Below are 13,664 nucleotides of genomic sequence, written 5' to 3' on the forward strand. Positions count from 1 at the left end.
AAGAATTTCTGACTCCACTGAATCACTAAAAACCACAGATTAGTTTTTTGAGGGGAATCAAAATTCCTTAATAATGGTGACCAGCTTCTGCTGTGACCCTGAGCTGCACTCCCTGCCCATGGCCCAGCATGTCCCTTTTACTCCAGCCCCTGTTCTTGCCAGAGCTGTGCTGTGAGCAGCCCATCTCAGCCTGGTGCCTGCCTGAGGGGTTTCATGGCTGGGACCTTCAGCCTTGGCTTCTGCTCTTCCTGCCTTGCCTTCCCTGGACCAGCCCTGGCTTGGCTCTTCCTCCTCTGCCAGAGCACTTGTCTAAAGCCCCCATGTTCCCACACTGCCTTGTTTGGGTGCTCTGGAGCTGCACCACTGCCAGGGAGGGCTGTCCCTGCCTGTGCTGGGGTCACCCTTTGTCCCTGGATTCTTTTTCCTCTGGAGCTGCCCAGCTCTTGCTGTTCTCTGTCTATTTCCCATTTTTCTTTCCCAGTTCAATATCCCTGCCCACATTGCCTAGTTCCTCTTCTGCACTGAAATAGGTGGGGTCAGGTTGAGCCTTCCCTTGGAAACCATGAAGAAGGAACTTCTTTAATGTTTCTGCAATGTTTTGTATAAGATTTTAGTGGGGAATCATGGAATGGGAGTCCTGTTTGACAGCTTTCCTCTGCAGCCTGGACTGGCTGACCTTCTTCAAACAGGCTGCCAGGCTTGTGGGACTCCTGAAAAAACTGGGTCTACTTTTAAACTTATTAGCTTTGTCCAGTTCAAATCTCCTGAGAAAGGGCATAGGGAGACAGAGATGGACAAATGCTGCATCCCTTCTTCCTAAAGACTAAGTCAACGAGAGGAAATTCAATGGGAGAAACAGTCTGTGGAGTATTTGCCTCAGAAGAGACGCTCATTGTTCCTTTGAAGAAATTACTGTGATGTGAAAAGAGTGATAGCCTAAAAAATGTGTCTAGTGCTGACAGGATTATTAAGAGGTTTTTATTAACAGTTTTTATTAACTTGTTTTTTCAGAAATGAAAAAAATCACTAATCTGTAAGGAACTGAGCATTTGTTTCCACTTTTTTTTTCTTCTCCTCCAGAAGAATGGAAAGGGGGCAGAAATAATGTTTTAAAAGTTCATTGAGCTCTGATCCATAAGATTGTTCCATATCTAGAGCCCCCTGAAAGAATTCATGTTTTATAGTTTCTGTATTTATTCTGGATTAGATAATAGCTGGTTTTACTTTCCTGCTTTGTTCTTGCTTTCCTCTCTTTGTTTCAGGAGGGAAAAAAAAAAGGAATAAAAAGTGGAATGGTATGATATGGTGATATGGTATCTGTGATATAAGGTTTACCTGGATTTTTGTTTAAAATACCATGCAAAATTGGTTGGTGTTTTATATAAATTATAGAAAAGTATTAGTATCTTCTTGCAAATAGTTTTAACCATAAGTTATTTTTTTTCCAAACCAAGGAAATGTAAATTGTGTAATTGGAGTAAGAATCATGGGGGAATGAAAGCTAGATGGTGATTTGAGGAATAGATTTAAATGCATAAATCTGTCAGACATATTTATATATCTAAGACAATCTGTTAGCCCCCAATGGCATTTTGATAAGTACAATGGTGTTTCTGCCTGCAGTTGTTCTATTTTCAGTTTATTTGGCTTGTTGTGTAGATAGCAGTGAGTAGCTCTGTGCATGTAGACTTATTCTGCCATTACAATCCTGCTTTCATATGGGTAATATAATATTTAAACTCCTCCTAAGCTGTGGTTAACACTGATATCATTATGCTGCTAGAAGCTGCTGTATGGGGAAGCCTAGTCTTGTGTCTTTTTTTTTTTTTTCCCTCTCCCCATTTCCAGTGATTTTAAGCTAGCAATGAGTAAAGACACCATATTTTCAGTCTTCTACCTCTTAGCTCACTTTTGATTGGGTAACTACTGACTCCAGAACAGAAGCAAACATTTTATAAATCAGCATTGGAAAAACAGTGCATTCAAATCAACATAAGGTCTGAATTCCTCCATGATTTAGAGATTCCTAAAGTTACCCAGCACCAATGTTTCACTTTCTGTCTTCACTTGGCCAAGGATTACAGCTATTTTTTATTTGAGAAAAAGAAGCCTTAAGTGAGAACTAAATGCTGAGGACTTCTTTTTTTCTCTGTGTCTCAGTAAATGTACCAATGCAGGCAGCAGGAGTGCTGTGCTAATTCCTCTGTTTGGCACAGAGATAGATGCTGCATCAGGAGCTTCATGTCTGATGCTGGAATCATGGAAATCATGGCACTGCTCTGGTGCACTGAGAGCCTCACTTTGTAAATCTTACTGGATTTACACTCCTGTGTTGTGCACTGGGGACCTCTGTGTATTGTCCAACAGGAGACAGGGACCTGTCTGAAGTGTTTGTAGCCTTGGGGCTTCATTCCTTTACTCCATGATTGCCTCCTGACATAGAACTGAAATTAATTCACCCTTAACTGTGAGAAAGTCCAGCTCCTAGTTTAAAGTCTGTCTTTATATTTTTTTTTTTTTTTTTTTTAATTCAGTGAACGGGACCAAACACTAAACCCCAAGCCTGTAGTTACCAATGTTTCTAACAAGCAGGTTCATTGAGGCTTTTTGGTTGAGCACTTCATGCTGTGAAATTCCCTTCTCGTGCTTCTTTGCTTGGAATTCTTTAACAGCCAAGGAAATAAGTTGATGGGGGTTACCCATCTATGCAAAACTTGCACAGTGATTTCATAATTTTTGAGTATTATGCTAGCACATAATTTTTTTATTTATCATTTAGCTAAACAAAGAATTTCTGTTTTACAGACTTTACCAGTTCGGAAAATTCCATGCAAAGCCAATGCTCCTTCAGGGTCTTTTTTTGCACGGGACAACACAGCAAATTTCTTATCCTGGTGCAGAGATGTAGGTGTGGATGACACCTGCCTGTTTGAATCAGAAGGTTTGGGTATGTATTTCTTTATTCTTTATATAGTACTTCGTAATTTAAAATAACTTTTCCTTTGTGTTTAGCCTGGAAAGACAGAAAGACTTTTAATAGGCCCTGACTGTAAATATGACCTGTGCTTGACTGTGTTAATTCTGCCACTTGTCTGTAGAATGAATAAATAAAGTACACATCACACAATACTCATTTAAGTCAATTTTAAGAGAAACTTAAATGAGAGAAAAAAAATCTTGCTCTGTTTTCTTGCACACAAATGATTTTTTCACCCCACGCACACTTTTCTGAGCATGGAATGCTGTTCCTTAGTTCAGTGTATAAAATGGTGCTTTTCTGTTTCGGGAGAGTAGGATACAAGTGCATGCACAGTTGTGTCTGCAGACATTTGTGGAGATTTCATCAATTGCACAGGAGGCAAGAAGATACAAAATTTTTCTGGTTTGTATGCTGGCAATTTTTTCCAACTGGTTCCCTTGTGCAGTTCTGGACAAAAATTATCCAATACTGCTGCTTCAGGGTGTCTCATGAAAAGTATTGTACTGCTTAGGGAATCACTGTTCTCATACTGCATATTCTTCGTTTAACTCTCCTCTGTTTGAAGGAAAACTTACCAATCTTGACTTCAGAGTTTCTCAGCCAAATCTCATGAAATTAAAAGAGCCCAATGTTTGCTATCTGAAATCAGATGAGAGTGTAAAGTAGCCATGGTGACAGATCAGTTTCTCTGGAAGACAAATGAACACACTGTGCTGAATAAAGAGGCTGCTTTGTCCCATTGCTCAAAAAGCCTTTGCCCTGTTGAAGCTCTTCCATGTGTTGTGACTGATCTGTTCCCATCCTTTTACAGTCTTGTTCTACCTCTGTAATGTGGTGCAAATACTTCTGAGAGAGTTTCTTTTCCATTTGTCTGCTCTTTTATCCTGGGAGTTTTTTAATTGCCTTATTTTATATTGTCTGGGAGAAAATGCTTGGCAGAGGACAGGTTAGTGTCTCAATGGTGACAAATAGTAAGTTGAATATATGTATTGACTCAATTTTGTTAATTGAATCTTTGAGATGAAATTCTTATTTGGTGTGCTAAATCACGTGGAAGATGAACAATAATTGTAGTTTCAATGATTTGAAATGGTGAGGAAGTTGGACATGAACCTAGGACCAAAAAGCAGGAAGTGCCTGAGATAGGCAGAAGAGCCTCTGGTTAATGAAATATCTCAAGGTATCTGAATTTTTTATTACTATGGTAAGCCCAGGCTTTTGCCATTGTTCCACAAATTTATTGTAGATTTTTAAGAAACTAGATCTTGTTTAGAGAGGGATTTGACATGGCTGGAATACTGACATTTCCTTAGAAGTTAATTTACACACACACAGTGCCTTGCCTGCCACAGTAAAACACAGGGTGCAAATACACCTGAAAAGTATATTTCTCAGAAAAATGAAGTGAAATATGACTGAGTGTGCAAACCCCTGCTCTATTTTGTTTGATTAGTGACTGGGTTTCTTTACTGATTAAAAACTAAGTTCTGTTTTTTATTGCACTTTCTTACATATATAATGTACTTGGTAATATTTTGACCCATTTTTATGAACTTGAGAAGGAGGTAGTAATCATGCCATTAAAAAAAATAATAAAACCAGTAGCTATATTCTCCATCAGATTAAGCATCAACTCAAAGTTTTGCTTTTTTTTGAGATTTTCCTAATGCATTAGAAAGAATGATAAATATTAACAGTTGCGAATCTAAAGCTTTTATGTTCCTCTCTCTCCCACAAATCACTTCACCAATGCATAGGAAGCAAAAATTCAGCCAAGGTAAGTAATATCAAAGGTTCTTTTCAAAGTAGTGAGAAATGTGTGTGAATGACATCTGTCTTTGCACTCGCTCATTGAGTTCTGTATTTTTATGATTAATTGTGATGAAGTTACAGAGGTAACTGTTTTCTGTATTTTTTTCTGTTTTTCCCCATGGCTGATAAACTCAGTAAATTGGTGTGTAAATTGTTAGTGTATTGAAGAACCCTGTTGTATCAATGTTCTTAATTGAGTGAATTTTTATTCTTATTTTTTTACTCTTATTCTGTCTGCTTTATGGTATGCAAATACTATGTTATATAATTAAAGGCACATAGTGATATTTTCATCATGCTAAAACATTCCTGAGATCTTTTTCTGGCAAATATGTATTCTAGAATTGTAAGAGTGATTTTGAGGGTTTACTGCACTGAAATACTTGAACAATGGATTTATGGCACTATTGATTTAAAAAGAAAAAAAAGTGCCAAGTACATTAGAGATCAGCAAAATGAAATCTACACTGGCTAAGAATTTGTTAATTGCTAATATTTCTCATTACTTAAAACTACTATCTCATCATTATGAGTTCTGAAGAAGTCTTTGAAGTCATGCAAGTATAACTGCACACAAATGCACCCATTACTCCTTTTAGCACTTAGACTGAAGTGATCCAAAGGTGTTCTTCACTGGAATAGGACTGTCTCAAACAGAGACCAGAGCAGAGAGGTGTTGGAGCCCTGGGCACTGACGATTTCAGGCTTTCTGTGCTGAGAGGCACTGACCCTCAAGCAAACATTGCATTTCACCTGAGGCCATGGAAAAGGTTTCCAAAATTGAGTGACAGCACTGGGATTGTGAGTGTGGAGTTTGAATAGAAGTGTGTGATATCACAGGGTGGAAAACTCAGAGTTTGAGGGTTTAGAATACAGTAATATATATATATAAAGCAAGATGGAGGTTTTAGGGCATAGGCCAGTCCTTTTTCACTTTCTTCTTCATGGGTCTGGGTAGTGTTTTGTAATTGGATAGAAAAGTCCACATTGTGGGCCACGGGTGGTTGGTTATTGGGTTAAAAGTAAAAATAATTGATGTGTCATTTCTTAATTGGACAGTTTATCCTTAAAAGGCCTTGTATAGAGAGGGATAAGGGCCATTTTTAGTTTGTTAGCTTGAAGTCTTGTAGAACTCAGTTTGTAAGACTGTAATGTAGATAAGAATTAATAAACATCTGAGTCTGAACAAGAAACACCTTCTGGAGCATTTAATCCCAACTGTGGCAGGAAAAAGAAGATAAAAGTGACAGATAGGGGCAGTCCCTGCCTGATGAGCAGCCAGGTAAGTGATGTTCATAGGAATCTGGAGTATCCTTAGAGGCTTGCTTCTTCAGAGAGTTAACATTGCAGGGCTGATCCAGACAAGCAGGTGAGCAGACCTATTTGTGTCATTTTGGTCTTGTGGACCAATTTAGTAATTTATGTAATTATTTAAAGTTAACTACAATGTCAAATGCTTTGTTGGATTTGGGCTATTCAGCTGAGCTAAACAAGGAGACAAGATTGAAGTCTTCAAAATAAATAGAAGGAAAAGTAAACATAATGAAAAATAGAGGTGCTTGATATACTAGTAGATATGATTATGCTGTCTAATCTAACTGCTTTAAATACCATTGGAATAGAATAGTAGAGAGCTCCCAAGTGTGAAAACTTGTACTGCTAATTTGTTAGTAGTCTATAATATGATGTAGTTTGGCTTGCTGAATGTTATCATGCTTTAATAGGTTTTAATAGGTTTCGAAATGCTTTTAATAGGTTTAAATGCAAACAAACTGGACACAGAGTTTTCTGTTAAAAATCTTAACACAGCCAGAGCTGACTGATAGGAATTTATCTGTAAGTGCAGAGACTTGGCAAGAAAGTGTCCAAGTTAATGCCTTTGCAAGGGTGGCTGGGTTACCTGATGAGCATCTCTAAAAATTAGAGCAATTAAGCACAGTAACTAAGGATAACCTTGAGTGCAAAGTAGAGGGACACCACATGTACTCCCTGCACTCACTGCCAAATTTAGCATGCTTTTTTTTTTTTTTTTTTTTTTTTTTTTTTTTTTTTTTTTTTTTTTTTGTATGTTTTTAATTTTAAACTTAGTGCATTTAAAGGAGAAGCAGTTAGCTTTGTTAATACCAAAAGTTGTGATCCAAAATCCAAATTTTGATCATCTGTGCAAATCTTGAGGGTACAGTGTCATTGAATGGTCTCCTTAGATGTATTGGGCTGTGTAGGACTCTGAACATGATGCACTAACTCTGCAGTGTAAGGATATTAATACTGCCTTTAACTCCTCTGTTCCCAGAAATGTACTTTGGAAGTTTCCCTGTATAGGTTTCAGGGCAGCAGATCCCCACAGTTACGGTAATTTTATTTATGGAAGCGTTATAGGTGGAGACACTTGTAATTTTGCTCATGCCTGAAGAGTATAAAACTCAAAGAAAACTCCTCTTGGACAACTAAGAATGGTAAGATTTTCTGTGATTGCTTTAGTGAAGTGAACATAAAGCCTAAGTTCTGAACTCTTTGTGGTAATGGAGTGTTGTTGGATGATTGTAGGATGTGGAACCAATGAATATCCTGCATCTCTCCCATGATAGAGTCTACCCAGCAGGAGAAGGGTTTGCCACTGAGTGTGCCAGCATGCTGATGTGTCTTTGTTTGGGGAGTTGTTGGATGCTGTTGATGTTTTGTGCTTGTGTTCTGTGCACACACAGTATGTGACATGGACTTCTTTTGATGCAACTGATTGGTCAGAGTTTCACGGACAGGTTTCCTAAATAAAAGCATTTAGTATTTTCATGGAAATAGTAAACTGAAACACCAACACCTCTGATCCCTCTTCTAGTGTTGTTGGTTTAAAGGTTATTTTAATAAATACTCAAATGTTGCTTGCTTAAAAATATTTTATACGTGGGGAATTATTTTTTATTATTATTACTGTAGTTTATCTGATTTCAAGGTGCAAGTTTTTTCTAGTTTTTTTGATACAGACACATCTATATATTGTAACACCAGGTTAAAATTTACATGAAGTTGCATCAGAATAAGATTTTGTCCCATCTTTCACAACTCTTTACTAAACTACTCAATATTACTGAATATGTCTCATTTTGAGGACTATAGAAGCATCCTGGACTCTGTGTTGTTACCACTGGATTTGCATGTTAAACTAATGAATTTCAGTAAATTATTAGTGTTTAGATGATCTTTATAGTCCTTCTAGATGAATTCTTTGCTGTCCTTAGATCTAGAATGTTTGACACCTTAATTGTTTTGAGATTTCCATGAGTGATTGAGCTGAAATGGGGCAGGGAGGGTGGGAGAAGCACAAGTGTGTCAGAGCATAACTCTGGTGCAGGAGCAAGGGGAAGTTTGGGATAAGTTAACAGAGTGTTGACAAAGCAAGGTTGGGTTTTTTTTTTTTTAAAGGGCAAAAAGCCTTCTGTAGGATCAGAATAAATATAAAGGAAAAAGTGAGAGGAAATAGGAAGAAGAATCAAAAGACCACCCTTTTGTAAAACTTCCCCTAAACTAGTGTGAGTTCTGATGGCAATTAGAAGCCTGTGATAATAAACACTAAGGCACTTGGTAAAGTTCTTTGCTTCTTGTGGGCTGAGGAATGCTTTAGAAACAGAAATCAGATTTACTTTTCATGATTCAGCTATGCCTGATATCTTAATATTTTAAACAAAACAAAAAAAGTTTATGTCAGAAGGAGGACTGACTTCATTAAAAATGGTTCATAAAAGTGTTAGGAGCCAAGATTTGCAACTTGGCAGGAAGTTGTGAGAACTTTATTTCTGTATTGCAATTGGATATTCTACTAATTTAAAACAAACACAAAACCACCAGCAAAACAAAAAACCTGAATGTTACTGTGAACTCCCAGTTTAAATGTGTTCAGTAAACACCTGGACTCATGTGCATTGTGTGTTCTGTCTCCTCACAGTGCCAGGGTCCAACAGTGCTGAAGGCAGAGGCTGGTCCTCCTCTGCTTCCCCTGGCACTGAGGGAAGGAGCACTGGGGAAAGGACTGCTGAAGTCCATTATAATATATATATATGTTCATATATTTATATAATATATATGTGAATATATATATTATAAATACATGTTCATATTATATATATTCATATATATTATATATGTTAATATATATCCTATACCTATATATTCATATTATACATATTCATATATATGTGAATATATTATATATATGTTCATATATATATTCATATATGTCTGTATATATATTTTCACAACCAATGTGGTGAACTGTAGGTAGGAAAGAAATGCAAGTACAGGGGAGCAGCACAGAGGCTGACTGAACAAAAAGGAAATTCCTGTAAAAAGAGAATGGGACAGCAACAAGATGGGAGCAGTGTGAAGAGATGTTATTGCCAGAGAGAAGCAAGGATAAAAACCTCCAGGAGCTGGAAAGGAACTCTTGTTGACAAGGATGGCTGGAGGTAGCATGTAAAGATGCAGGCAGTGAGGACAGCAGATAAGAAGCATTTAAAGAGATGAGATGAAAAGCCAAAAAGCAGCTCACCTAAAATCAGCCAGACTTGTTTGCACTATTTCTCTATCTTCCCACTGTGTTCCTGTCAAGCAAATGCCATCAGTGAGATTCTCTAGAAAGATGGATATTTCCACTCATTTTATGCAGGGGATCTGCATAAAATAACATTTCTTGGCCTCTGAAGTCCCCAGATACATATGCTGTATAGTCCTCAGAATTGCTGAGCTTTTCTTGTTAGAAGCACTGTGTTTGAGGTGACCTGATGTTTGTTTTTGTGGTTGGTCATTGCCTGCACACATCTTCACCCTCTAACAGTGATTTGACTATACCACATTGTTCAGTGTGAAATGCATGAAACGTGTCAAGATTCTGTTGAGTCAGATGTGCTAAAGATCTATGAACTTTGTTTGGGTAGATCATATTTTTACTTTTTTAATCAAATTTTCTTCTAGCTATATTTATGGGTCTTTTTGCAAATAGTTGAAGCCTTCTTTTTCCTCCATTCCAAAGTCATTCAGATGTGCATGTGTATGAATTGCAATTGTATCTCTTTGACTATTCCAAACCCAGTTTATTCCATTTATATTTTGAGGGATGCCTTGCTTCTTAAAATCAGGTTTTATTTTGGGGCCGCCACAACCGGCTTAAAACCAAAATAGCAGAATACACTTTTAGGGTTGTGGATGTAACACTTCCAAAATACTGATTACTAGTAAAGGTAAACATCTAATGTAATTACTGTCTTGTGGGAAGAAGGAATATTGAAAATAGCTGAATGTCCAAGTGTTCATCATTTATACTCTTAGTAATAGGTGGCTGAAGAATAAAAACATTTTTCCCAGTGCAGTGCCTGTTAAGTTTTCGTGCTCTTCAATTTCAGTTCTGAAAATATGTTTGGGTGAGATTAGAGGACAAATCCATAGTTCTCAAAGGGCTGCACAGACACCAGGAATAGATATTGGGATGAGCATTCAGCTCACATCACTCACCCTTATTTATGTCAGGGGAGCTGCAGGTGGGAATCACAGAAGCTGGAGATGACCTCAGGGCATTGGTTGCCTGCAGATGTTCAGGTCTGTGGCTTCCCCTTTGGGTCTCAAACAAACACAGAACGAAGTCATTGCTTTCAGAGCTTTAATTAGGCATTAAAATAAATCTCTTTTTCAGGTATGGGGTTTTTCCTTCATGCATTTTAGTTAGATGAGTCTTTAGATTACCAAAAGTTTTTATAGCTGATGTCATGATTTGACTCATTAAGAACAAATTTATTTTGATGCTGTTCAGTTTTTTTCTGATTTATAGAAATAGTCACACAATTAATTTTTGGTCTCAATTCAATCTGAAGTGTAAGGTGTACATTTTTTTTATTATTGTGGAAATTTTTAAAGCCTGATTTTTACCCACAACATGAGGGCTTTACTCTAGTAAGTATTTCTGAAGAGAATTTCTAAATAATGTGCTCGTAATTACTTTTTTCTCTTTTCTTCTATTTTTCCTTTCTTCTTGGAGTTTTGCAGAGTTGATTATGCAAACAGCCACATACCTTTCTTTATTTATTGATTTTGGATTTTGCTTGAATGCTTTGCTGGACTTCTTTACAGAACATTACCTATTCTGAATTGTAGGGGGAGGAAATATCTTGGTTAATGGTGGTATTTCATAATTGTCATAACTTGCCCCTGAAGGCAAGGGTTAACTGAGGTTCTTGCAAATAGATTGCTTTGGGTAGGTGAGAGTGAAACCACACTGAATGACTAGTGTTGTTTATTTTTTATATTTATATTTTATTTATGGCAGGTTTATTTTAGATCAGTTTGGTTGCAATGGAAGGGCGATATGGTTATTTTGGTTATTATCATCTACAGAAATGCAACAATATGAAAGTGTGAAGATATCACTTAAGAAAATATAAGAAGGAAAAGAAAGGATAAGAATGGAGAGTGGGTTAATATACATTAATTAGTCAGGCTTAGGTGAGAACAGCCAGGGTACTTGGTTATTTTTTCATTTTAAATTGGGTGAGAAAAACAGTGATCTAAAGGATATGAATTCTCTTAGTGTGTAGAAAGGAAAGTATCACTCCAATGTTATTATTTTTGACTTTCTACTAATTAAAGTGTTGTGCCAGATCTCTTGATTATTTTTAAATACTTATGAACTGCTTGCAGGTTATCAATTACCCCAAATAGTTATTCATGGAATTCTGACCTGTCTGAAGTCCGCGAATCTCTGATCAATCCCATCCTTTTTATTCCAGTAAAACTCTACTGCAAGCCAAAGAAAACAAACTTTTGTCGGAGTCAAGAGTTACAGATATTGATGATTAGGTTCCATTCCATCACTAAGACCTTTAAAATAGCTTTTATTTACCAGTGTCTTCCATCTTCATTTTGCTTTTCCAGTACTGCACAAGCAGCCAAGAGAAGTGTGCCTTTGTTTGCTGGAACTGGGAAGAATTGCAGCAAGGTAGGTGAAAATATTTGAAGGCTGATGAAATATTTGCATTCCTAACAGCAGGGGCTGTTGACAGACATTTGAAATCAGCACATCTCAAGCTAACTTTTGTGCTCATTAGGTTCAAGTAGAATGTCCGTCTTAATGTCACTCTTGAGGGCAGTTGTTAGAAAATATTCCAAAATTTCTGTATCTCAATGGAGATATTTATTGGCTATCCTTGTATTAGGAGAGGAAGGTTTGAGAATTTGTTTGGTTTTTTTTTTTCTATAAAGCTTTGAGTGGTTTCTCCTTCTAAAGTCAGATCTCTCTATAGACAACTGTGAGTTAATTAAATTTACTGATAATTAAGTTGATCTTCACCTTACCTAAATCTGACCAAGATTATTCCAGCTCTGCTGGACCTTCAGTACACTGTAATGTTATCTTTGACATCAACACAAAGACTTCTGCTAAACAATCAAAATTGCAGTAACTAGAATGTGATTTTTTTTCTTCCCTTTTTGCAGATGCAGAGTTAACCAGTACAGTGTGTAAGGTTTACTGAAAAATACATGAGCAGCAGTACTCACTGCTGCCCAGTGTTGCATGTACATTGCAGTTGCATTCATGGATGTGTGTCAAATTGGAGTACATTGCTGTTCAGATAGTTTCATTAATTTCAGAAGAATTCTTTGTGGCTGAAGGAGAGCCCTGTTAATTCCTAGTTTAAAAACTAGAATTGGCTGTGTTAAAATTGCCTTGTGTGTATTATATTTAGTGAATGAACTCATGTGGAAACCCAGAAATTTGTCCTGTGGTCAAGTTTCAGGAAAACCCTTGCTGTCAGTGGAAGCTTGCATAAGAACAGCAACGACCAAAAACATAGTGATTTCAGGTTTTCAATTATTTTGTTACCTCTAGAAACTGGGTTCAAATGGCAACTCATTTTAACTTCCCACAGAGAAGGGAGTGTTTTGATCTGCAGGTGCATAATGAAATTGATTGTAGTGAATCTTAATTTATCTGAGCAAACAAACTATGCTCCCAAGGACAGCCTGGAGATAAACCTACCAGCCCCCAAAGGCCTGTGCCTGGGGTATCTGCCCCAGGAGGTTACTTTGTGGTATCCAACTTCCAGGCTTGTGCTTAGGCAGTGTTGGATTCTCTGAAGTTGGTTGAGCTAGATTAATCTCGTTTTGAAGGGAGATTTGTCTCAATAGATCTACAAGGGAATGAAAATAGAATTTTATCCTTTGTATTTGTCTTAAGCCTCCATGTCTCAGATGCTTTCTGTTCCAGACAGGAAAAGCAGTACTGAACAAAGAAATAAGATACGTTTTCATTTATATTGCCTATCTATCCCTTTACCCTTAAAATATTTTATTTTATTTATAATACACAAATATTATCATACATTATTAATGATTTTCTTATATATTGTGTTTCTGCATTTATGTTTCTTTATTTTGATTTTATTTATAGCTTAGGGATCAAATACCACTTGTAATGTCCTTCTACTTTTCCCTGCTCTAGTATCTCTTCAAAAACAAATAAACCCCCATTTGTAATCTTAGAGGCTTCCAAGGTACACAGAAACTGACATGGAATGTCAGGTTCATGCAATTGAAAAGCAAATACATGGTGCCCGTTTTGCCTGAGCTGTGGTGAACTGGAACTGCATGGGAAAGGAGGGTTGGTATGGGAAAAGAGAATTGCTATGGGAAAGGAGAATTGCTAGCTGCCTTCATTAGGTGTAGGAAAGAGCACATCCCAGTGAGGTTGCTGTGCTGCTTTAAACAAGACAGAAGTCAGATGTGTGCTCTGTAAAGCAAACGGGGTCTGTTGACAGCCCTGGGGATCTGCTTTCCAGAACAGGAGCTGCAGAGACCAGAGAAAAAGTGCCTCAGTCTGTTTTTAAAGAAC

General features: G+C 37.1%; 1 protein-coding gene across 5 annotated transcripts in view; it reads left to right on the forward strand.

Annotated features, from left to right (window-relative positions):
• Positions 1-13,664, forward strand: part of GAS2 (growth arrest specific 2) — a 75,586-nt gene that overhangs the window by 30,281 nt on the left and 31,641 nt on the right. For all 5 annotated transcript variants that reach the window (XR_014590447.1, XM_083864371.1, XM_083864374.1 and 2 more), the window contains exons 5-6: positions 2,806-2,947; positions 11,708-11,771. Coding sequence is in view for 4 of the 5 variants with exons in the window: in XM_083864371.1 (XP_083720497.1) it covers positions 2,806-2,947; positions 11,708-11,771 (206 nt within the window). In the remaining variant the exon portion in view is untranslated. The remainder of the gene's footprint in view (positions 1-2,805; positions 2,948-11,707; positions 11,772-13,664) is intronic.

The sequence above is a fragment of the Zosterops lateralis genome, assembly GCF_965231275.1.
Source record: "Zosterops lateralis genome assembly, chromosome: 6".
In the NCBI taxonomy this organism is placed as follows: domain Eukaryota; kingdom Metazoa; phylum Chordata; class Aves; order Passeriformes; family Zosteropidae; genus Zosterops; species Zosterops lateralis.